At 38.8% G+C, this 26630-nt stretch overlaps 1 protein-coding gene across 3 annotated transcripts in view; it reads right to left on the bottom strand.

Annotated features, from left to right (window-relative positions):
* Positions 1-26630, bottom strand: part of lpp (LIM domain containing preferred translocation partner in lipoma) — a 189790-nt gene that overhangs the window by 79707 nt on the left and 83453 nt on the right. For all 3 annotated transcript variants that reach the window (XM_084722644.1, XM_084722645.1, XM_084722646.1), the window contains 2 exons: positions 23043-23143; positions 18487-18609 (listed from right to left, as the gene is read on the bottom strand). In XM_084722644.1, coding sequence (XP_084578770.1) covers positions 18487-18609; positions 23043-23143 — 224 coding nt within the window. The remainder of the gene's footprint in view (positions 1-18486; positions 18610-23042; positions 23144-26630) is intronic.

Raw genomic sequence — 26630 nt, 5'->3', positions numbered from 1 at the left:
TATTTGTTCTGTGGCTTCTAATGTTTGAACAGTTTATAATTTTTACATAACTGGCCTGAAAAGGAAACACTGATACACAACAGAACAGTCTATCTGCTGATAATATTTTTTTAACACATACAAACAATCTTGATATCTTCAAATTTCACTACTTCGATCTTTTAATCTGTTATTATTTTTGGCTTTATTGTTGAACCGTGTATCACCTATAGCAGAAATATACTCGAAGGCATTGGAAAAGGAAGCATGGGGTCTGGATTACAGAGCAGTGGACCTCGAGAAAATCAACAATGCAGTTGGTATCTTTCAACACTCGGCCAGATCAGCTGGACGCAATGCTGAGGACCACCCCAGGAGGGGAGGAGGCAGGGGTAAGAGCCATGCTATCCCAGCTTAGACTGAAGGCTGCTCCTGGCTTATGTTTTATGCTAAACTGCCAAAGTGGAAGCAACAGGAAATCAGCTGATCCACTGCTCCCGGCTAAACTGTTGCACTTGATGCGCAGACCAGTTCTGAACTGGACAAGTTACAACGCGTAAGACTCCGGCAGGAAACGGGGTGGAAGGACACAACTCTGTGTTTCACTGATTATGTTTTGTGCACAAACGGGGTCAAAGCTGATGGAAAATGTTTCCACAGATGTTGAACTGTTTATATGAAGATGTCGGCCATACTACCATCATCGTCTTGTTACTTTTCTTGATATTCATCCTGCCACAAATTGAAAAAATGCACTACTGAATTATTTTCTGGGTATATAAGGATATATATATATGCATGTAAATAATTGTATATTATTTTTTAATTATTTATATTTTTATCCTGTTCTTAATTTAATTAATCATCTGTATCATATGTGCATGTAGCATGTAGCATGAAGGAACTACAACTCATTTCGTTGTGTAACCCTGTGTTGTATGATGATAATAAATTAGCTCAATACCTTGATAAGGATCCCTTCGATCTAAAATAAAAAAACTGCTGTGACCAAGATAAACATTTAATAGGACATATAACAGCATAAAAAATCAATTTGTCGGTGCTCTCCAGTGGACAATATAACAGTGACACTGCCATTTGAGCCATAATGGGCTGATTTATTAGTCAAGTTGTATTTCAAACAAATCAAAAAATAATTGTTAAAAAAGATATGTAAAAAATTTCAAATGTCAGCAAAGTTGCTATCATGAGTCCTACTGTGCAGTGCTTGACCTTTTGGTAATCCAAGTGACACTATACACCAAAAATGTTAGATTTCACAAAAATAAAACATAAACAGCATTGCTCTAATTTATTAGCCCTAAAAAGAGTGTAGATCTTTATCCATTTGTCTCTACACAGTAACTAAGTAATTTCTTCAGTCTGTGACGTACATAAAGAGATTCCAGACACTTAAAATGCAGGGAGAGATGTAGAATGAGCAGAATGAGTCAGGTAGCACTCAGATACAGTACATGACATGCGTACGCTTTGGTTTTACCACCAAGACAACCCGAAGACAATGTAGATGAACATTAAGTCCATGTTTCAAAATTCATGGTTATGTAATCACCTAAAAAAACTGGGTTTGAGGAAAAAAAAGTATGTAATATTTCTAGTATGATGTAACAACATCATATAAAGTAGGGCGTATTACTCACTGATGCAACTAAAAAGTCATTTTCTGGGCTACTGTGTGAAAAAAGAAAAGTCCCCGAGAGTCACCGATCGTGGCACTTCTGCAGGCTATCTTTACAAAACAGGGAAATGTGTGTTTTGTAGCTCTCACACAGCAGAAACTAATTGTTTCATTCACCTCCTGCAGTACTACGGGCCAGTCTCGCACCACACACGTCCCTGACTCATCCCTGTAATGAGGTTTTCATGCACTTGTGACCCCTCCTGCTTCAGGAGGTGAAATACTGCACAGTTGAAAACGTCCATCGCTTACAGTATGTCGATGTCATCAATCCCAGAGATTGGCAAGTGTAACTGTTCTCTCGGAGGCTGTGTGTGTTTGTGTTTGTGTTTGTATGTGTGTGTGTGTGTGTGTGTGTGTGTGTGTGTGTGAGCTCGCACATGTTATTGGGCAGAGGGATAATGTGCAACGACAGCAGTTGATGGTAAGCCTTTTAGCATTGTTACTAGGACTTGATGATGTAAAGAGGCAGGATACATTGACTGTCACAGCTTCTTGGCTCAAACTAAATTTGTCATTGGTTCACCCTGTTAATAAAAGACAAAGGGGTGATACTATGCAGTTTATTTGACTAACAAACATTGACGGAACACATTGAGCGCCCGAAGGCGTGCTCCTCTCTCCACAGTTGGCTGCCCCTGTCAAAACTCAGAACCTGCTGCCAGATTGACCTTAAGGTCAATGGGAGCCACCGGCGCTGTGGCAACATCTCTGCTCCGTGCAGCAACAAAGCAATCAAAGTGAATAGCAGCATATAAAACAAACAGAGAGGAAAAAGTTAAACACCACCAAGCCCTATAATTACAGAGCCAGGGTGTCATCTTGATGCAGTTGTGGCAGCTCTCGGAGATAAGCTGCAGCAGCACACAATCGCACACTTGTGGCGTCAGAGCCCTGAAGAGTAAAATATCCACTGCAAAAAATAGCTGCCTACAGCTTTGACCTTTTATAAAGAATAAAAGAGGCCAGCATACCAGTGTCATGCCTGTGACAGCAGCAGAAGCTGAAAACAATTGAAGCCAACATTCCTCAACTAACTGTCACCGTCAAAGAGAAAAACACAATGTTTTATCTCACAATCTGGGTTCTAAATGGGCAAACTGTGTACATTTCTTTTGTTTGAATTTGTCCTTGACAACAAAGCAGCGGCTGACCGTTTGACCTCGGTGTTCGCTGGAAAGCATATGACAAACCAGCACTGATAAATAAAATGTAATGTGTCGCTACATGTACCTCATTACATGTGTGCTTGACTGATGCAAATTTATTCCGCCTTAAGAGAAGCTTAAATCAAAGTGTCTCAGTGTTGTGACGGCCAAAACATGTGAAGGGCATTCCTGTCATTACAGTAGGACGGTGACATAAGTATATGTGGAAACACTACAAGGAGATACACTAACAACAAGGGAACACAGTGTCAAAGTGCACACACTACAAAGCCTCAAACTGTCCGTGACAAATAAGATAGGTGTGTGAAAGAATGAAGGAATAAATAAATAAATATTTCAGTGTGTCACTTTTTACATGCATGAGCTGCTTCCAGTCAAAACAGGCTAAACATAAGAAAACATCCAAAGAAAAAGTACTATAAGGTACGCTTCAGGTATATTTTCTCAAGATAAATGTTATAATCTGACACCTGAAATGTCAAATATACAGTAACAGAGAAAAACAATCATACTCATACACCATTACACATATTAAGCAGAAATTTTCAGTCCTCTAGTGCTTCCAAGTGGTACAGGCATTGTGTCATCGGTAAGTGTTCCCCCTTACCCTACTCTGCTACACCGCAGTGGGCAGAGCTACAGAAACACTATCTGATGGGGGAAGTCATATAACAGCACCGGACCACTTTCTGTTTCCTGTGAGTGTAGCTCACCAAACAAATGATCAAAATCATAAGAGAGAAGAAAAAATTATGTTCACTGAAGAGGTATACTGAAATAGTTACAATTTTATATTGCATTTGGAGCATGCATTAGCTATTGTAATGATGTACATTACATAGTAATAATATAGTTTGAGTAACTTTTTTGCTTCACACCAACAGTAGTTGGTGTGGGATGGAGGATAGAGTAACCAAGAAGAAACAAAACAAAGAACAGAAAGTGTGAATTTGATCATTAATTTAGTCCAGAATGGAGACATAATTCATGCACAATGGCAGGCAGATTTGCATTGTCTTATAGGGAACCAAACTAACTTTATTATTCTATTATATTATTCTATAGCCATTATACTCTGCAATTAACTTTTACCCAAAGCAAAAAAGTTGTCAATTTCCACCTTAAAATGTTTTAGCATTAGCTTCACTGCTAAACAAAACTTCAAATCAGGTGAACATTTAAACTGAAAATGAGACTGGAACTTCCAAAGTAGAAAAACTCCATCAAAATCACAACAAAAAAACCAAATGACTAAAAATCCAGCCTTTGCACATAGCCTTGCTCAACAGTATCTCATGCAGTAGAGATGCGTGGGCGGCAATTATACCCACGGGAATGTGGGTAAACCCGGGATTGGGCAGTGCGGTTCATGAAAATTAACCTATCAGATTATTTTAGGGTGGGTGAAAAAATATATAATTCATGAGAAATATATATTAATTACATTCTCTAAAATGTGAACACATTCCAAGTTTCTTTTTTCAACAGGCAGACACTAACGAGCAGAGTGGACTCACTGCGCCTGTTGCAGGGTCCTTTTCTCACCGCACTAAATTCATGTATGAGCCTGCGTGAGTATGTTTTACGAATTTCATTTCAATGCCTTTCTTCATCATCTGTGATGTGAAAACATATTTTCACAGTTAGAGAAAGTAAAAGTTTGCATCAGACTATAGATAAGCGTCTCCTCCCAGACTGCTGCAGCTGCAGTGTGGCATCACCTGTCTTGCACGCTCCACGCTCACTCATACCGAAGACTGAAAACATAAACCAATACATTTTGGTGAGTTTTATATTGTTTCTCACTCCACATATCTGAATGGGGATGGGACAATTAAAAATGTCTAAATGAATAACTTTATTAGATGTTTTTAATCTGTTTTGAATGACAAACGCCATTTCCCACAAACCCACAACGTCTCAGGTTAAACCTCACCAGCTTGACAGAGGAGGGCAGTCAAGTGAACATCAGTTGGTCCATCTATGGCTGAAACAACAGCAGGACAGGAAGGGCTGAAAAGCCCCCCCTCACTCAAGACAGTGTCTTTCTTCTTGATCCTACAGTTTGAGCTTCACTTACCAGAATAATGTATATGTGGAGTTTGATAGTTGAAGGATGTTTTTTCATTCATCAGCTGAAAGTGTAAAGTTTCTCTGTGCTCACTGAAAATCTGATTTTAAGGGGCGGGCCTCTGAGCATGATTTGTGACATCACAACTAGCTTGGAAGTCAATTCTGGTACATTTTTGCAACTTAAACAAGTGCGATGTAAAATTTTGAAGCAGTCAGTGCTCATGCACTGAGAATGGACTTCACAGTGAGGCAGGAGACATCTTGAGTCCAGTAGGAAAACGTTTGAGATGAACAACATTTGCATATTCATAGTCAGAAATTTTTAATGAAGTAGAAAGAGTAGGTGCCTTTTTAAGGATTTTAATGTGGAAATTAGCTTGCTGTTTACCCCTGTTTCCAGTCTTTCTGATAAGCTAAGCTAAATGACTGTTAGCTAGTCAGACATTTAACAAACAAGTTGGTGATCCTCTTATCTAACTCCTGGTGAAAATGCCAGTGAGCCGCAGATAGATTAACTTTTTCATAAAAACAACTGAAAGAAGCTGTCAATGAGAAATGTCAGAGAAGCCAGGCTACATACAACTGCACAATTTACCAATTTAAAGAATTTATTAATGTATTCATTTCTCTCTCATCTTTCACCTCCTGATCAAACAACACAGGTGAGAGAGGTGTGGGTGGAGGCAAACAGTCATACTTACGATTCACTGTGACTTAAAGCTGATTAATTGACTGTTCACTTCTATTTTCCTATGTAGTATGGATTTGTGTAGCTTACGTACCTTGTGATGGAATAACATGGCTGTCTTAAGCCTTGCATCTTATATTTTGTCAGAATTTGGCACATGATTATACCTGACATGTAATATGAGCATAGCTTTTCCATGTTAATCCATATATGAATTTCTTTCTGCAGCCCTCATACACAGAGGTATGCCATGGTACGGTAAGGTGTAAGCCATGATGAGCGCTCCTGAAGGGATGAGGAATTGAAATGGTGAGGCCGTCCCAGGAGATGTCTCCAGAGTTTGAGCCTCATAAGGGGAGCAAAAGAAAGGTCACCAACCCTATCATACTCTCAGGGAGCTGAGACACCGCCAGGGTGGTCTGGAGTCTGCATTCTCTGTGATCGTTCAGCAGACGCCGTGATCAGTGGGAGACTTGGGAGCGAGCAGCGAGGGCCTATCATTCTGCCATGTTGTGACAGCGAGTGCCATCCGCAATGCTCTGCCTGTTGAGAGATGGGAGTGTCACGGCATGGCTTGACTGGCACAGTGTGAAGTGAGGCCTCCTCAGGGCACTCATGTGGAAGGATCCATCTCAGCAGCATTTCAAGCACTTGGCTTCAGCTAAACTGTCAGCAGACTTCAATAATGCCCATCTGTTTTGTATGGACATGACAACTTATTACACAGACATCAAGCTATTTGACACCGAGTAAAAATACAAACAGGCCAGTGTGTGCAGTGCTGCAGCTTGTCTGCTGACGTAGTCGTGAAGTGACAGCAACGTGATGCCCTTCTCTTTGGTATTTCATACAGTATGAATCAAACAGAGCTGTACTGTACCTGCTACTGATTTAATTGCAAATATAAATGCTATGCTGGGACACTCAAGGAAAACAAGACTGGATTTGCATTAAAAGTATCTAAAAAGTAAGTACAGCTGCCCACACTTTGGAGTATGTTTCAGCATTTCCCTGAAAACAGATGGGATATGAACTTAGGCTTTTTGAAACATTTCTGCTTGTACATAATGTAACGTGATTCTATAAAAAAAGAAAAAGAAAAAGAAAAAAGTTTAGTTTGGTTTGAATTTAGTTTTCTGAAACACTGAGACACTAAAATGACTGAGAGAAAATAACTGTTAATAGCACTGATTTTTCCAAGGAGTGGTAGATCCACATGTAGTTGAGTCACAGACATGTGAGTCTCATTTAGACCTTCACAGGTCCAAAATTATGGACTCAATCCAAAACTAACCAAGGGAAAGTCACCCCAAACCTTGCATGTGTGTCATGCCACTGTCACTTTTTAATCTGTCGGCGGCCTAATTTGCCTATATTTTTCTTCAGAGAAGGTGGAAATGCAAACAGGAATGTGCAAATGGCTTTTAGGCCTTGTTGAGACAGCCAGACCAAATCCCTTTTTTGGTATATCCAGATGGTATCCAGATTGATTTTAGAAAGTCTAGACGGAAAAAAAAACAAAAAAAAACAAAACGAGATATTTGCAAATTGGATCAAAATCACATTTGGAGCTGGTTTGAAATTCTAATCACGGGCAGTATAACAGTGTGGACAGTTTGTCTTAAACGTCTAATTTGAGATACAAATCTGATTTGCCTGCATTCTGAACGTCTCGGGACGTTTTCACAACTGCATTGTTTATTTAAACCTGTTGTATCTGTCTCTGTTTTGGGCAGAACTGAACAAAACCACAGGAAATGGTCTCAGTCCAGACACAAACAAATTCTGCAGCCGTGACTTCATGGTGGGAAGGTGATCCACCATCGATCTGGCCTCGATCTGTCCCAACTATAAGGTGCAGTTGGGAAGTTTGAACTAAACAGCTCCTGTAGCCAGGTGTGCTTTGTATACTGAGATGCAGATGAGCAGCCAGCCAGAGAATGAAATGGTCTGAAAAGGTCTGACCTGAACTAGCAGCGAAGACCACTGTCTTCATGATATTTAGGTACAAACATATTTTATATGATAAATAGTGGACGGAGCGTCTGTAATGTCACTCATAGGCTTCTGAAGAGCCATTTATCGGGACTGACTCAGTTTTAATGCCAGCCTCAATTGGCCACTCAGGGAACTGCAGTTTTTGGCAAATCCTGCTCACATCTGACCAATGAGGGGAGTGAATGTTCTGAGGTGACTTTTATTGGTGCATTTTGATCACTTTATTTTTTTTTTTTCTGTATAAAAACAAACCAAAGACACACAACAAGTTTACCCACTCATACACTGATTCCAACCAGAGCAACTGAACTAAAGGTTTGAACTCACTCCTAGTTTAGTTCCCAAGTTTCTTCGTCCTTTGGTTCCATAATTTCTAACTATTTGGTTGAAAAGGGCAAATTAAAAAACAGTCACGAGTCCCACTGCAAGAGAATGCCACCCTGTCAAAACCAATCAAACCCAAGTTTCATGTTCCAAGTACTAGGAACTGAGTGAAGACCTCAAGTCTCACTCTATTAATGTTACATTACAAAAACATATTTATGACTCCAGAATTGAATTATGTACGTATGAACTCTAAAGTCGATGTCACAGGGTCACAACCTCTTTCCTCAGAGGCACCAAAGAGCTCAACAGCACGGTTCATGTCATTTTTCTCGACAGCGTTAACAAATAAACACGAGTTTCCAACATGGACACAAACAAGGAGACAGCTTCAGTGCACTTCACTGACTGACTGTTAATTGAGGTGGAACCATGACTGTAAGTGAGTCACACGTCTTCAGTCCCAGAAGTTCCGGCAGAACACACACACACACACACACACACACACACACACACACACACACACACACACACACACACACACACACACACACACACACTTCTTGATGCAACACAGCACAACTGCGGGGGTCTTATCATGATGTTAAGTGTATGTCGAATAGGGAGCTGAGGCGTTCAATATTTTATTTATTGTGTTGCACATTATCGTTTTGCAGCATGTGGCTGAATCAGACAGGAAGAGCTTTTTAATTTCAACTTGGATCTTATCACAGCAGATTAAATCAGATCAGAACGAGGTGCAACTTTAATGGAGGAAGTGCATTAGAGTTTAATTGGGACAAAAATGTCACTGCTTAATGCGGAAATAAAATGTAATATGATTACTTGATTGGTTAGACAGTGGATAACTAGTTAAGTGCATCAGAAATGTGTAAAAATTTCTCAACAAATTCACTGCATGATAATAAATTATTAAACTAGTGGCCATTACAATTAAATACAAAACTAAATCAAATAATTTTTGTTTGAGTTTCTGAGTGTGGGGCTTTATCAAGAACTGTCTTAAATTTGATGTGTTCTATCTAGAGTCTCTAAATAAAGGTACTGTAAACTTACAACAGCAGTTGCATTTTCAGATATTCCTTCAGTCCATCTCAGACGAGCCCACAGTCTTTCTGGATGTTGTTGATATATGGCTTTCACTTTGCATGGTATTTGTAGAAGCAGCAACAACTGTGTTCACTGATGAGCTCATGTATTATCCTTTATTCAATTATGTGTGTTGTTAATGCAGCGCCGTCTGAGGGGTTAAAGATCACAGGCATTCAATGTTGGTTTTCAGCCAGCGAGGCTGAACCTAACCTTAACCCTTACGTGCAGAGATTGTTCTTAAACTGTTGGGCTATTTGCCCACGCAGTTTGTCACAAAGTAGTGAACCACACCACATATTTGCTTGTGAATGACTGAGCCTTTCAAGGATGCCGCTTTAACACCCAATCATGATGCTGTGACCGGTTACCAATTAACCCGTTTACCTTTTGAATGCTCCAAACAGGTGTTTTATGAGCATTCCACAACTTCTCCCAGTTTTTTTGAAACATGTTGCAGGCATCAAATTCAGAATGAGTACGTCTTTAAAAAAAAAAAACAATGTTGCCAAGTATTTGAAAATCATTGCATTCTGTTTTTATGGATGCTTTACACAGTGTCACAACTTTTTTGGACTCGGGGTTTGTATGTGTAAAAGTGGAAGGCACTAATCTACTGTGTCTGACACTGGTTAATCTTCTGCTTGCATTCTTTTTGTGATTTTCGTGTGCATATTAGCAAAATATGATTGCTAATTTCCAGCCACCTGCTACAAGCAGTTGGCCAAAACTATCAATCTCTGTTTATAAAGGAGGTGAATACAAATTGATACTGGCCAAAACATGTTACTCAGAAGAATACAACAAACAAATCAGATGTGAAAGAGCTTGTGTGGATTTCCGTTCTGACACACACTTATATGTTGAAGTTTAATTATAATCCTTCTCATTATCATCCAGTAGACTTCTGATTCTGATTGCCATATTTAGTTTTTTATCTTGTTAATTAAATAAGACCTAAAGGCAATTAAATGTGTAAAAGTGAAAAACATCGTGATCATAATTGTTTTTGACAATGTACAAAACCAAGCACAAACTGGATGTTGTAGAGTCTCAGGAGGAGGGATGATGGTGTGTTTGATTACTAGAAATGCACCAGAGGTCAGTGTGAATTAGAAGTCACAGCGGTCGAAGCCTCTGTAGCCTTCTGTAGCCGAAGCAGCACTGCTGCGTTTGATGAGCGCACTATTTTGACACTCATCTGGGCCTCCTTGTTAACTCTCCCACAACAGATCTGATATGCTTAGACAGGCCTACGCTGCATATTAGTGGGGCTGGTTGGGCTCAGATTGCAGTGAAGCACACTTGGAGGATTTAGCATGAACATGCTCTCTTGTGTTTCCGCCAATCAGACTTAGAATTGATGACTCACAGCACGACAAAGTCTTAGAACGTAATCTTAAACAATGTGTGATGCCAAAAATATTTAAGGATTTACATTAGAAAGACAGTTCACCAGGTGAGTGGTTAGCTGTTCATTTCTAACTAAAGGTGTGGCAATAAGTAAAGCTAGCTGCTGTTGATGTTTTCATGTTTGTTTTTCATAATCTTAACCCTCTAACCAAGTCAACCAAACAACCCTCCGTTCAAACAAAGCTCCTCAGGGACAAGTGAAACATGAAATACGGTGCAGAAAATGACATTGGAATAGATGATCCATGAGTTTTGAATGCATGTCAGATGCCAAAACACTGTGCACTGATTTTAGCAAAACTGTGAGACACTATTTCACAACTCTGAATGGATTTTACCTTTCATCAGGACAACCCTGAGATAAACAGTAGAAATAGAAAAAATAAATTTTTGTTCCACCAGTGCAGTGCCTTACCGGATTACATCACATTGCTTTGTGGCAAAAGTTGAGCCAAGTTCAAGTTTTTTTCTGGACAGAGGGCTGAAGTCAGTCTAAACAAAGTCTTACTGGGATTGTTTGGATTTTTTAAAGTGAGGTTGTGTGAGGTTCTTATTGTTAGTCAGTGTATTACTACGGTAGATGGTGGTTCCTATTTGGAAAATCAGCAGGAGTACCAGTGTAGGAAGCTAGGCAACATACTGCTGTGAACAGCGCCAGCAGCAAATTTTTTTAGCCAATATTTTAGCCACCTACAAAGAAACCATATATTATAATATCCGTTTAAAGGTCCAGTGTGTTTATGTCTACGGAGTGCCTGGGTCCTTTTCCAGTAAGGTCACCATGTTGCATCAACATGTTTCTACAGTGGCCCAGAATGGACAAAGCAAGTGGGAGAAACAAGGTGTTCACAAACTACAACCTCAACGCTAGGTGCCACTCAATCCTACACACTGGTCCTTTAAGTATAGGATACATTCAGAATATTTTCATATCATATTTTATTGGCTTTACCTTGCTGTCAGACAGCCTTTTCCATCGGGAAACTGTCGTTAGGTTAGCCAGATATCGCTTGTGGAACATGACAGTTGATTGACTACAGCTGCCTCGATTGGTTAGTTTGTTTGTGTTATTGTGTGACCTGTGTTTTAATTTGGATTCACCAAAGTCACGCAATGACACAAAGTAGGCTTGGTAAATTTTTTATATATTACACCAGTATTTGCATAAACTTTTGTAAAATGGCTCAACTGATTGTACCCCACTGTACTCCCTCAATGTAGGCAGAGCTGATCGCCATAGTGACGATATTCCCAACGCTGGGAACAACACACACACACAGGAGCTCTGCTTTTGTTGAGAGAAGCTGCAGCTCTCATTCACTGACAAGCTCAAACCCACACTGTGCATTTACAGCACCGTCACTGTTTGTTTACTGCCAGACCAACAACTTCACTGCTCACCTTTTGCTCCGCTCAGTGCACATTCACCATCACTCTCAGACACCGCAGTTATTAGTCTGTCACTCACCCTCTCTCACGCTCACAAAAGTAACACACTCGTGGTGAACTCTGACCAGTTAGTAGTCTGCAGTGTTTGTTAGCTTACCTTTAACATCGGGACTGAATCCCAAATAATCCCAAACAGTAGCATTACAATACAGCATCTCACTATCAGTTTAATAGAAAGAAGAACATCTGTATTTGTGCTGGTAGTGAAAATCATACCGTCTAGATTTTTTTTAATACCCCAGTATACCATAACACCTTCATATCGCCCAAGTCTAACCAATCAAGGCAACAGTAGTCAAGCAGCTCCCATGTTTTGTGAGGTAAGATCACTGTTTTTACCAAAAGAGTCTGGTGGCTTCAGAGAGAGCAATACTAAGCTTAACAGCAGTTTCCTGTCATTCTACTGTAGGTAATACACTCACTATGGATAACTACATACAATCCAAACTATCAGCTCCCAGAAGTAGTCAGTAACAAACAACAAAAGCATATGATGATTAGAATGATAACAATTTAAGCTTTTATAAATGTCACATAATATTTATGATATTCTATGGCACAATATTTCAACATTTTTGATTCAGATCTGACAAGAAATAACAGACACCTCTAACAGAATAAAGAGCATAACACTATTATCAGGTCTGACTTAATTTTTGCTGTCGCAGGATAAAGCTAACAAACTGTAACAAAAACTTAGTTAACTGTGTCAAATAACAAATGGCGTCTAAGATAGAAGTGGAGAGAGAACAAATGGGAATTATATAATGATCACATTTCATTACCCTCTGTTATGCCACAGAGAATACCAACTAAAGCAAACAAAATTGTTTTGATGTCTGTAAAGCATCAGTGCCGGCTGAATGTTTGCAGGAATGCTACTTAGATTTTTATGAATGAGCAGTAACGTCCATTTCAATTTCATCTGGGAGGCGAGCACACATAAGGTCCCTTTGCTGCTTCCAAATTTAACATCGGGAGGAGGATTCCTCTCTTAGAAGCTTGAAGGGGAGAGCGCAGGGTGGCCTATTGATTTTGGAGAGCTGGCACTGTAATTGCTTGAGCGCAGAAAGCTGTAAATCAAAACCGCTGGTTACTCTTTGCTTATACAAGCGGAAGATTACTGTGCAGCAGTTGTGCCAATGCAGGGGTATGAAACCTGGCTCACGACACAGACCGGCGTTATGTTGTAGAATAATGCATTGAAAGAAGCTGAGCACGGACTGACAGGAGCAGCTGGGTAGGGGAAAAGGTCAACCTGAGTTAATCAGCTAGAATCAGCATCAGCTGAGGAGAGAGTAACAGTGTGTATGTGTGCACATACTGAGAAATAAACAATTAAATAGAAAGCAAATCTTTTCCATGTGCAAAAAGCTCTCAGGGAGAAGACACAGCGGCAGTAAAAGGGCATCATGATAGCACCGAGGAGCTGTCTTAGACTGCAAAAACAGGGTTAAGTCAACAAAATGTCTGAGACATAACCTTTCATGATTAATACATGTCATAACATGTATGTGTACTCTGCTGAGACACAGGTGCTGTGTCTTCTCACCCATAACTCCAAAAGCTTGCAGCAGGTTGTGATAAAAATAAACATGCAGTGACTTTGACCCTGACAGGTAAAAGCACCACGACAGTTATACATTAGTTAGTATGACTGTTCACCCGCTCATTCGCCAGCTGGGCTCTCAGGGCTGTACAGGTGCACATCAATTTTTCAAGTCATGTTGACAAAAGCTTTCAGACTCCCGCTCTAATATATACTGCTATGACTGTTTTTACCCCAACAAAGGTATGCAAGAAAAAATGCCATGTGCTTCAGCAGCTGGGAGCTTTACATCCTAGAAAAGTGCCCTGTCCAGTATATGAGGGCTTCTGAGCATTTTATGTATATATACGTGTGTGTGTGTGTGTGTGTTTGCACACACCTTTGTGTGCAAGTTTTATATAAAATGCTGAGACAATAAAGGAAAACATGCTATACTTTGTGCTTTAGATTTGATTTTGTTCATTTGCTCTGAATACAGTGATACTATGACCTTGTGAAACTAACAGCTAGCAGTACGCAGATGATGTATTGCACACAAAAATTTAGCATTTTTCACTACTGTCAAGGGAGTAGTTCAACATATTTGGGAAATGTGCTGATTCTTTTTCTTACCACGGGGTTAGATGAGAAAATTGATACCACTCTCATGTCTGTACACCGAATGTGATACTACAGCAAACAGCTGACTAACTTAGCTTAGCATTAGATTTGTTGATTTTACACATTTGTTGTTTACTAGTAAAACCAAAAACATCTGTGTTTTTATGGGTGGTTATGTGCTGGAATTGTCTCCCTAAATATATCATTGTAAAGATAACGATATAATTTTAAATGATATAACAATATGCATTGAAAGCACTTCCGCTAATTAAAGACACAAAACAATGTGTGTTTAAGATTAGAAAGACTGCCTTGGGAAATTTTTCTGTTTATTGTCCCAACCAAAAGTGAAATGGAGTATCTGCCCTTAGCTGGGAGCAGCTGCCAGGCGTTAATTAGTGAACTTTAGGTACCTAAAAGTTCACTATTTTGGTACCTATCTACCATATAGATGTGAGTGTGGTATTGATCTTCTCATCCAACTATAAAAACACATAACAAAATAAGCACTTTTTGCAATATGTTGAACATTTACCGTGGCTCTATGGCCCATGGTCACAAAAAGTTGCTCTTTGACACCAAATAGTCCATGTGGCTCCCGGTAGCCACCAACTTTTCTGTCCATACTGCGAGCCTTCCACAAACAGTCCCAGAAATATCCAAAGTCCTTTACAGCTTTCAGATCAACATTCTGCAAAAACAGTGAACAGAACTCCTCGCTGGCTAGCTCCCGACATGTTGGTGTGGCTTCACTGAGCCTACTTCAACTGCTTTTGCCAACCTTACAGAAGCACCCGAAACACAAAAGGCTGACTATGATAAAACAAAACCGCAACAAAAAATTAGGAGTGAATTCAAGCAGGAGTTTAAATAGCTAAAATATGACACATCTGATGCAATGTACTGCAGCTGTTTCGTCAACCAGATGAAAAGTCTAGCTTGTTTTTCATTACAAACAGTGCCTTCAGGAAACATCACATCACAACACACATGCAGGGTGGACAGTGCAAGTGTCACAGTTGAGGAAGGCCGTGTTAAGTTGCGCTAAATTGTCATTACTGTATTATTTACTGTATTTATTGTTATATACTGTATTTTTTTAGTTTACATTTGGGCCACCAAAAATGTACTTTGGTCATCAAATTTAGGGGCTTGATGGGGTATTAGGCCAGTGTTAAAAAATATTGGTGTCTATCCCTTAATTCTTTTTAATTCAAGTCTGCAGAAAAAACTGATGAAAGCTTCAGACAAATTAATGGCACTTTTTTTTCCCGACAATAGATATGGAAGCTCACTGATCACGGTGAACCAGTTGAGTGCATTGAACTGCGAGTCAAAACAGTGCAAGAGAAGCAAAAACAGTGAATGTTATGTGACCTTTGGAGGGTTAAAGGAACGAGGCCCTGGACATTATCAAGCTCTCTATCAATGGAAAACCCGCAGAGACACCTCTGGGCCCCTGGTCTGCGCAGACTGTGGGTCAATCCCATAATACAAGGTCTTTACTGTACAGCAAACTGATAAACGTCCATTTGAGAGGCCAAAAAGGCAGTTCACCATGTTTTATGAGGATATAATGTTATGTTTTCACAGTATCACATTTAACATCAGAACCCATGAACACACAGACTCACCACAACAATAAACATACTAGAAATGATCAAGTCATATTTTACTTACTTGCCTTTAATGTCTATCATTTCACAACCACATGGTTCACTTCCTTTCACTCTGTATCCGCTATGTTTCCCCTGTGTGGTGCAATAATTTTCACTTTGTGTGTAGTACACCCATTTTACTCCCTCTAACCAAAGAGCCAGGAGTCACCAAACCAAAGGACGTAAGCACTCGCAACCGACAGTCTTTTGTCTGTCTTCGTCTTCCCCAAAAGTACCATGATTCAAGTGTCATTTTCAACAAACTGTATTTTATGTGCATTCTACTACTCTGTGATAAAGAGTATATTCACATATGTTCTATAAAAGTGGACTGAAAATTCTCATCCTTTTTTTTGTTACCCCACTTGAGACGATTAAGATTCACTGACATTATGTGTCAGTGGATGTAAATATGTACATGTATGAGGGCACTGACCCTCATTTGCAGCTACACGAATCGCTCTGTTAATAATTTATCATCTTAACCCTGTTTTCAGTCCTGCATATGCATCCTTTAATAAATAAATAAAACATGTAGGTATGGTAACTACACAATAAATAACCCACAGAATAAAAAGTGTAAAACCTTGAAGAATTTTGTACACTGGTGCTTAGCCCTCACAGAGAACCTTTCAGGTATTACATTATTGCTCGAATATCTCACTAGAGATATGATCTGCATGGTGTTAAGAGCCCCTCTGAGCCTTTCTACTCCAAACACAATTGGTTAGGTTTTTTTATCCGCCTGTCCTACATTTATTGTGTGTCAAACAATTTAGTGAACTGCCCAAGGCTTTGACTTTTTGAAGTTGCTCTTAATATCGTTTAATATCAACTAATGATATAGGTCAAGACTCACTTTGTCGCTACCGCAAAACATTTTTGAAAGATGCAACACGGGTCTGTTTCCTACAGAAAGTGAATTTGCTGCAGTATATCATTTATTTTCAATCATTTAGAGATAAAAATACTAAAAAAAAATATTTAAACTATTCTGTGCACTTTTTGGTCCTTTTGAAGCAAAAATATTGAGGGTCCTTCACCTTTCTTACTCAAGAGTCGAGGTAAAAACAATGTTAAACAAAACTGGAAAAAGTCCTACAAGATTCTACATGAATGACTGTACAGACGTATTATTGGGAAAATGTATTTTAGTTATTAAATTTAAAAGTACTAATTTTGCAGAGAAATGGTTCCCATGACGCTTACTACTGATGTGTCTATTCTTATTTTCTGTTTAATTTCACTGTTGTAGCTGGTCTAGGTGGAACTGCTTTACAAGAATTGTTTGGTTATTTACACCAACGGTCCCCAATCTAGGGGTCGTGGGTCTTTCTAAAGGGTCACAAGATAAAGCTGAGGGGTTGTGAAATGAACAATGGGTTGTAAAAAAGTTAGACTGGACATATTAATATTTTCTTTCTCTAATCCTTGCTTTTTGTGAAATATTAGATAATGTCACAACAGTTATTTAGATGAAACTTTCTGAGTTCGGAGAGGAAAACTCTACCAACAGTTAGCAAACCCACCAGACTGTGTTTACAGAAAAAGGAATTGTATCATTGTCATCCTCACCTTCATTCAAACTCAACAGAAACAAAAAAAAAACTCACCGAAAATGCCTTAACTCGTCTTTCAACTGTTCCAACAATCATCAAGTCTGTTTTGGTTGAAATAAACTCTGAATTCACTGCATTAGATTAGAAAATATATATAAGAGTGAGAGGGAGGTCAGACATCAGTGTGTACAGCAAGAATATTTTCACACTTGCCTCTGTGAATAAAAGGGTTTAACCAAACAACCAGAGTTGGTGATTGATGGAGAAGTGGAAAGACAAGCCAAGATATTTTGGTGAGTTTTATTTCATATCTGTCATATTTGAATGAAGTGTGTTTTATGATGACAAAATTACAGTTTCTGTAAATGGAGTCTGGTTGCTTTGGCGACAGTGATAAATAGACTGTTTCTTCGTATCTTACCTTTAAAAAAAAGGTCTATCTTTGTATGGATCTGTTCCATAATGTTGTCAAATGCTTAGAAAAACAATCTGAGCCTGTTCAATGGCAAAAAACAAGCACTTCTAGTGGACGTACTTTGACACAATGGCCTTAAAAAAAACACGGGAAAACAGAGCTTAGATTGAAAAATACCAAAGTTACTCCTTAATGTGTAAAATTGGCATAGTGGACCTTTAAAATTGGTGTGATGGACCTTTAATCTCAAAAGTGAGCAGAAACTAAAGCTTTCAGATGACTGCTGTGCAGCAAAAAGTACAATATTTCCCTCAAAACTATAAGGTGGTATAAAATACAAATACTCAAGTATGAATGACTAAAAATTATACTGAACTGAACTGATACAGTGTGTACGTTTGAGTGTGAGTATGTGTGTAAATACAGTATATTCTGTATTATATACATTATTATGTTTATACATACTACCATTACTTTTACTATTAAAATAAATGATGTTAACTTTGTTTTCGTAACGTATGTGTACGTATACGTGGGTGTACAAATTTATGTGTTTATGTATGTGAATTAATGTGTATGTGTATATCTTTCTGAACAATTAATATCATTAGAAAGTTTCCTACATTGATCATGTTGGGAAAAAATCAAATAAAACTTGGTAAAAAAAAAAAAAAAAAAAGAAAAAAGAAAAAACTGTACTTGTGTAAATGTACTTTGTACATGTGTAGAAAAGAGTACAATGTACTCCCGCTGTGTATGTCTGTATACACAGGCAGTTGTGTTGTATTGTGTTGGTGTCGTACTTGTGTGCTCCGTGGCTTGTAGGGCGAGCTGCTCTCCAAGTCTGCCAGGATACTGGTGAGGGAGTCGATCTCAGCATCCAGACTGGAGCGTCTCTCCTCCAGGGTCTTCTCTGGTCCTTTCATCTGAGAGCAAACATCACGTTCAGTACGTGCAGAACAATGAGTGAAAACAGCCCATAATGACACTTAGTTTAGTTATTTTGTCTGGTTGCACTCAAAAGTTAAGGACAGATCATCATCAATGACGAGTAATTCTGACACTCTACTGCTCGGAGACATTCTCTCCCGCTTTTTTCACACTTCTTGCACTTTGGATTACAGTTTCTGAGTTCATGTTTCACCTTGACCTCAGACAATCCTTTTGAAAGCCACACATCAATAGCAGAGACTTCTCTCTGAGAGAAATGCGGTGAGAAATAAGAAGCAATGTATTGTCTGAGAGACAACTTTCATAAGGCAGTGCACTATTCACCTCCTGCTTTTCAGCGCACTTGGATTTACAGTATCTCATTCTTCATGCATTATTCATCACAATCTCATTCAGCAGCATTTCAAACAAAAAGGTCAATTTTTTAAAATTAAAGTCAGATATTTTTTTATCCCATATTTTAAACATGTGCTCTATAAAAGATAATAAGAATTGCTGCAATTTCTATTTAACTAGTTTATTATCAGAGGAAGCTTGAAAGCATCAGAAACAGGATCACTCCAGCAGACTGAGACCTCACTGATTTATTCATCTGCTTTTTTTTCCCAGTTCAACCTCAGAGAAAACCCAACTTCGACGTATAAAAATGAGACACAAAATGTCTTGGAAAAGAAAAACAAAACCATTGCACAAAAATCTGGAAAGTAGTTAAAATGATTTGACCATTAGTGACACTTGGTTTTCTTCAAAATTCCCGGGAATTTCTCCATGGAATGACAGATATATTTTTAGTCTTCTGAACTATGCTGCAACTGCAAGAAGACTTCTTGCAATTGCCTGCGGGGGCTTTTTGAGTTGGCTGGATCAGTGACTGCTTCTTATTCTAATGTTATGTGTTTGGATTACCTGTCACAATCTATTACAGGCAGGGTTTGCCTCCATTTGGAGCAGAGCTGCTGCTTAAAAACATCTAAGGCAATCACGAGCGGGGGTAAACAAAGCAAAACACTAATGGCTTGTCTCAAATCAACAAAAGAAAAACAGGCAAACTTGTTTAACAGTGATAACGAGGAGGATGAAAGGAAACATTGCAGGCTTTGTGATGGGTTGGAGTTTGCCGTGTAGGGCTTCGTGATGTGGACAACAGCCATGATGAGAACGAGATGCCTTTTTTTTTTCTTTGTTTCTCCTGCTAAAGGTTTCAGCATGAAAGTGTCATAATCCAGACATCTCTTTCAGTCAGGGTGAAGAAGACAAGAGAATACTTCTGCCTTCTTCTGAGGAAATACCATTTCATCACTGATTTATTCATTCAGCGCGTGTAATTTCTCTACTGAGGCACAAAGAACAAGATATTTTGATTGATATCTTTTTCTGAACTACTTCACAATTAAAGTGTTCTGCACTGGCTACAGGACACATCATTAGGATACCAGTGGTGTATTAAAGAATTAAGTTGCATGGGAAGGGTGACTCTGCAGCCAATATGATAAGAGAAGAAAAGCTGGAAATACTAAAGTACTTTTAAAACTAATTAGGGACTTAATATCTCAGTAATTTCCAGTAATATCCTTTACTTACTATTACTACCTATTGTCTATACCCTTGATTCTCATAGTGTGGTACTAGTACCACTGCTGGTACTTAAGTTGCCTACAGTGGCTTCAGGGAGGAATCTCCTAAAACCTAAAAAAATAAATAGGTTAAAATAGGCTTTGTCTTCCTGAAATATTTTTGGTTTCAATATTAGCCTGCTTCATAGTTACATTCAAGTATGTAGGTCGCGTTCATGTATGTTGTGCGCGCATACGTCATCCAAGTTTCAAGGTAAACTGTAATGGCTATGAACGCACTGCCTTACTGTGAAAGTCCCACGGCTGAACATGGTTAACAATAAATAATCTTCTTATTGGGAATAAACCAGCCTTCAGAATAAACTGTATGTATAACTGAATAAGGTTAGGACTACGCTGCTCGGTTTTATCATCAGTCTTAATGGTTGTCTTTGAAGAGCCTAATATTTTCTGAGGTGGTATACAGTGTAAAAAGTTTAAGAAACACTGGTCTGCACTGTTCAGAACAAAAGAAGAAACAGCAGCAATAATTAGAAACTATAGTGACTGCCTGATTATCTCTGTTATCACGTCTGCTAAGGCCCAGCAATATGGACAAAATCAAATATCACAATACTTTTGACCAAATACCTTAATATTGATATATATCAATATTGTGACAATATTGTAGGGATGAGTATTGGTACGTTTACAAACTATTAACACAATGGGATTTTTGATCACTTTACTGTAATGCAGCCTTAAGAGGGAAAGACAATTCTTAAGCCATATCACAATATAATGGAAGATTATGTCTACTCTAATATCACGATATCAGTAAAATATAAATATCATATAAATATTGTAGGTGTCCTGTAAAAACCACACATCTCCAAAAAGTCAAGCTTTTCATGAGCAAGGAAAAACATTTATCATTTTCATTGTGCTGTCATTTTTAAATTGTTTATTTAGCTTAAAGCTATTTAGCTCCCATATGTTTTAGATGTAGAAGAATCTATTGGCAGAATGTGGCAGAAATAGAATATACTATTAACAGCTGGGATAACAGTAACGTTACAGAAGCAATGTATAGTACAGGACTCTGGGGACGATGAAGACACAGCGTGCTCAGGGGCGCGGGATGTGAGGCAGTTTACACACCATTCATCGTGTTGAAAAGTCAGCTAGTATTTGTTTTTGTGAAGCTGGAAGTTATTAGGTCCTGTGTTTTGAGCAACGAGACTTGTGTGAGATTACAAAATGTTCAGTCTCCTGCTGGTTGTTCAGAGACATTCATAATCATCAACGCTTTTGCTGTTATCATTTAACAGACAGCTCACTTTATGCCCCCAAAATGAATTAAATTAAACCATAACTTAAGGAATACCAATCTGATACTACTGCTCTTTTTACATGGTTTTGAAAACTGTAAACTTTACTGTGTGGGATTGCTCTAAGCCTGGAACTAATGATTATTTTCACAGATGATTAATCATTAATGATTTTCCTGATTAATCGATTAATAGTTGTCTGGTCTATAAAATGTCAGAGAATGTTGAAAAGTGTTGATGAGCATTTTCCCAAGCCCAAGTCGACATCCTCAAATGTCTCGTTCTGCCCACAACCCAAAAATATTCAGTTTATTGTCATAGGGAAGTAAAGAAACCACAAAATATTCACATTTAAGAGGCTGGAATCAGACACTTTGGACTCTTTTTCTTAAAGATTTCTCCAACCAATTATTCGATTAACAAAATAGTTGGCACTGAATTTAATAATCAGTTAATCGCTGCAGCTTTATATCATTCATATATATAGAACAATGGTTTAGGTAATGGATCTGGTATTATATAAACAGCAATAATAAGATGGGCATTGTAGTTGAAATAAAATAATCTATGACTTCTAAAACAAACAATTGAAAAAAAGCTTTAAAGTTCTATGTTTGGGAATCTAACGGTTTTCTGAAAACTCATCTCAAATCTTCCGTAGTACAAGTTTATTTTGTTGAAGGCTTATTTGATTCCTATCTTCAGCCAATTCTAAATGTGCTAAGGGAAAGCAGTTCTGTTGACTGGCTCAGCCTAACACCCCCTTAGTTGAACAAAACCACGAAACTGAGAACTCTAACTGTCCATGCACTTCACCTTTTAAAATACTGTATAACAATGAGAGGGCCTGCAGTTTACATTAAGGTCAAAGCACCACATGAACGGACATATACTACTAATCCCCAGGATGCAGTCTTGTACTGTCGATGTACACAGTTTGTGTGGGAAGAGCACTGAATTTACACGCATTGCATAACTTATTTAAATTATGTAACATTCTGTCTCCAAACTTACAAAGGAAGCATTCATTTAGGATAGAAAACTGCTCAGATCAAATGAGGGGCTTGAGGAGGATTTCTTTTCCCTGCTTACATTGAACAAAGGAATGTGAAGCACTTGGAGGATTTTGCAGCAGAGGTCAAGTGCTGAGAGTGTCAGTAAGAGCGCAGAGGCCAGATATCCCAGGAGGGACAAATGCCTGTGGGTATTATGACCAGCAAAGGAAAGAAAAGCGACCAGGCTCCACCAATAGGTGTCAGCCTTCCATCCTCCCTGCGTTAGAGCTCTCAAGACTGGAGGAAGTGTGCTGGTGTGTGGGTCCTTGAGTTGGGGTGGCTGGCTTCAGGCAGCATCTGGAGCTGGACGTCTCTGCAGTTGGCTGCAACTCAAATGGACAGACAGTTTTGCTGGACTTGGTACATGAACTCAGTGTTGAGAGCTCGGGGCTGTCTTTGCTTTTCCGCGCTGACTTTCAGAGAGTTACTGACACCCAAGAAATTTTAATACAACACCACTTTCTCTCACCTGATAATCGTATGAGTTCATCGGTGGAGGAGGGAAGGAACCAGAGGACGGTGGGAAACCGGTTGAATCTTCCGCAGGTGGCGGAGGGGGAGGGTAGTCCGCTGGGATACACACACACACACACACACACACACACACACACACACACACACACACACACACACACACACACACATCAAGAGAAACAAAAACGGCTTATTAAATACTTCCCCTTTTTTTGCTACATTCAAACTGTCACAGTTCTACAAGAACAGACATTACACCACTGAATTAACTCACAAAAGTTAATGAATACAAGTTATTTTTATCATGTTATTTACATTTTTAAAAATGAGTGTGACAGGTGCAGGAAACAACATGAAATTAGATTTTAAAAATGCAAAACAATATTTTTTAAAAAAGTAGCAGAAAAAACATTTGTAAAGAGCTTCAAATCCATGGATAAAGTGACTCATGTAAACTTTCAGTTACATCAAAGAACTTGACAGTGAACAGTTCACATGATGCTCTCACGGTCAATATTAAAAGTAGATAAGGTTACTGAGGTTACTGTGTATAAATATATGAAAGGATCTGCCTGAGCTCCTGCATGCTGATGAGTGGAGAATGTGCACACATTCCTGTGCAGCTATAACCACCCATTCAAAAAAGACACGCACACGTTGCCCAAATCTGTGTGCAAAAATGTGTAATATATTGAGCAGCAGTTTATTCTAAACTTTGGCCTTTTTATCTGTGAAAGCTACAACTAAAGAACACACTGACATGTACAGTCAAGTTCAAAAGAGTTCTTTACAGTTGTCAGCATGATGTCAGCTACCAGAACCACAAATGCTTTAATTTTACAACTTAACACATAAGATTAAAGCTGCTAGAATCAATATTTCTGCATTAACAATGGATCAAATGAAAACGTGTAATGTGAAAGGGTTTGCTCAAAGTGATCAACCCACTGTGAATTGTCAGCCAAAGCTGCGTTTCCACCACAGTTTCCAGAGATGAGGAACTTGTGGTGAAACTCGTTGCATTTCCACTGCAGGGACCAAGGTCTAAATTAAGTTTTTGGAACATTAAAAAGTTCCGGCTAGGGGGACAGAACTTTCCAAAAGTACAGGAACTTTGGGGATGGCCGACCATTTCTGATTGGCCAAATACTTGCGGCACTTTATTTCAACCACCACTTTTAAAAATCTAAAGCTGCAAACCAGTTTGTGTTTTGCTCAATGTGCTTCGACACATCAACATGGGGTTACAGAAGAAAGCATATGACCAGTGGATTGCCGATGAAGGTCAGAGCCTTACAAAGCATTAGTGCTGAGGACAAATTCCATGCTCTCGGTTGTGGCAGTGTAGCACAAATAACGATGCCTGTCCTGTATGGCATCACTGTTTTTGAATTGTCACATGCAAACATGGTGTGTAAAAACAGCATCACCATTTCCATATTTCAGAGGACTAATTTGCTCAATGTTTAATGAAATGAAGACAGTAACAGGTTAAATGAACATTTTACTTCCTTGAAAAGTTGTTCCTGGGACTAAAAGTTCTGGGTGAAACTTAACTTCGTCCGGCTCTACCAAGCTCATTTTGGTTTTATGGCCCACAACTTTACTGTTCACTTCACTCTCACTGCTCTCATCTGTGTTATATATTTTTTTTTTGGCTGCAACCAGCAACTTCTTTGAGTCAAAAATCTCTAAAAACTGACTGTACATTATGTGCTCAGCATTAGATGGCACACAAAGTTATCAACTATCTGGTGAAAATCCTGAAGAGTAGCATTTAGAAGCTAAAGAACCAGATATTTCTCTCAGGAGTAGACAGAGAGCAAAAACAGCTAAAAAGAGAATGGAAATGTTTAGATTTAAGAATGGATAAATACTGTAAAATAATAATAATAATAGTAATAATATACTGAAACACAGTATTTGTGTTCAGTGCTTTAGAGCTGCATTGCTCACTATAACAGTGACTTTCAGGTCCTGCAAACACTCATCAGGATCTGACTGATTATTATGGCATGGGGCAGTATGTGAGGAAAGTTGAAAGGTTAAAGGAAGATGAGTTTATTGCAAATTTACCTGAAGCACACCCTTTCTTAAAACCACCATTTGTTCAAAACGCTGAAAAGTTCTGATCATCACAATCACAATTTGCCCTCAACTGTAAAATCGAATCAGACATTCGAAAGAGGTCGCAGAGTTATTACAGAGGAGAGTGAAAGAGACAAAGAGAAATACAGCCTTGTCATCCCACGTCAATGGATTGACACACATAATTGCAGCAATTTGGTTAACTAAGAAGTACTAATCTGGAGTAAGCATGTGTTTTTTTTTTCCTCCTTGAGATTGGAAATGTAAATGTTGTGTTACAAATGGGTTAGACTAGGTGTTTGTTCTGCCAGAGGAGGAGAAACAAGCCAAATTTGTAGTTCTAAAGTCCACGCTAATCCAAGGATTGCATCCAACCACATGTTTCAGACAGGATAAGGAGTTACGTGCCAAATTAAATTCTGATTTGGCTTCTCTTGGCACAGGACTTAAGACTGAATCATTTGACCATGTACTTCTAAGTACCAAACCAGACATGAGCTTTGCAAATTAAAGGCTTTTGTGAGACGTAATGGGAATTTGTTCCAATGCTAAGACTTTGATGAGTCCTGTTCAGAAATTCCATTTGCTTTCCATGGCTTTTATCTGTTTTCATTAGAATCTAATTGATGTCATCAATGTAGTTTATCCAAGGCAGCTGACCAAATTAATTAAGCGTGGTTTTCAGTTGCCTCGACAAAACAGCCGAAAGAAAAAAAAAAAAAAGAAAGAAAGACGGAGAGATAATGCAGCATGGTTAAAATTGGACACATGTCTGCGTCTTGAGCATTACAACATTTCAGAAATTGTGAGCATTGCATTAAACATTCCCTCTGGGTGCTTGAGGGCCTCCATGTGAATTGTTTATATAATAACCTTGTGACCTCCGCTAAAACTCCAGAGTGTAACAGCTCCGCTAAACCTCTGGGAGAGAAAATAAAATATGCTGCTCGACAACAAGGCTCTGCCCCGGCCCTCCCTCCCCTCTCGCTCCAGCGCAGATCCTTTTTGCCAGAATATAAGTCACTTGTAACTTGTGGCTTAACAGAGAATTAAAACATTAAGTTTCATGTACATTTCTCTCGAACATCAAAGATGTTTTGGATTTATCATTTCAGGAAACACAAGAGTTGTAAATGTTTCAGAGACGCATGTTTTATTGAAAAGGTCTTAGAGTTCTGTATGTGGAGCAGTGGAAAGCAAGACTTGGAGCTGGAACAGGGGTCATTAAGCATCTTTGCTGAAAGGATCTTTCTGGTTATTTTCCCTCTCGACCTTATTTTTCGAGTATCTGTCCTCGTGCCAGTCATTTAGGATTGAAATGTGTTAATGTGCTGATTTCACTGGTGGTGTTAGTATTCCCTGTAATCCTTCCAAGCAAAACCATTTTCTCTCATCAACGCCTGCACACAACCTTGAAGTTGTTTGTGGCTCATTCAGGGTCCATAAAGAAACAGCAGTTAAGTAGAAGCCTCTGCAATTAAGTGGCAGCATTATA

Source organism: Lutjanus erythropterus, chromosome 7 (genome assembly GCF_056507025.1).
Source record: "Lutjanus erythropterus isolate fLutEry1 chromosome 7, fLutEry1.hap2, whole genome shotgun sequence".
In the NCBI taxonomy this organism is placed as follows: domain Eukaryota; kingdom Metazoa; phylum Chordata; class Actinopteri; order Lutjaniformes; family Lutjanidae; genus Lutjanus; species Lutjanus erythropterus.
Note: the sequence above shows the minus strand (reverse complement) of the source record. Positions and strands in the feature narration are given on the sequence as shown.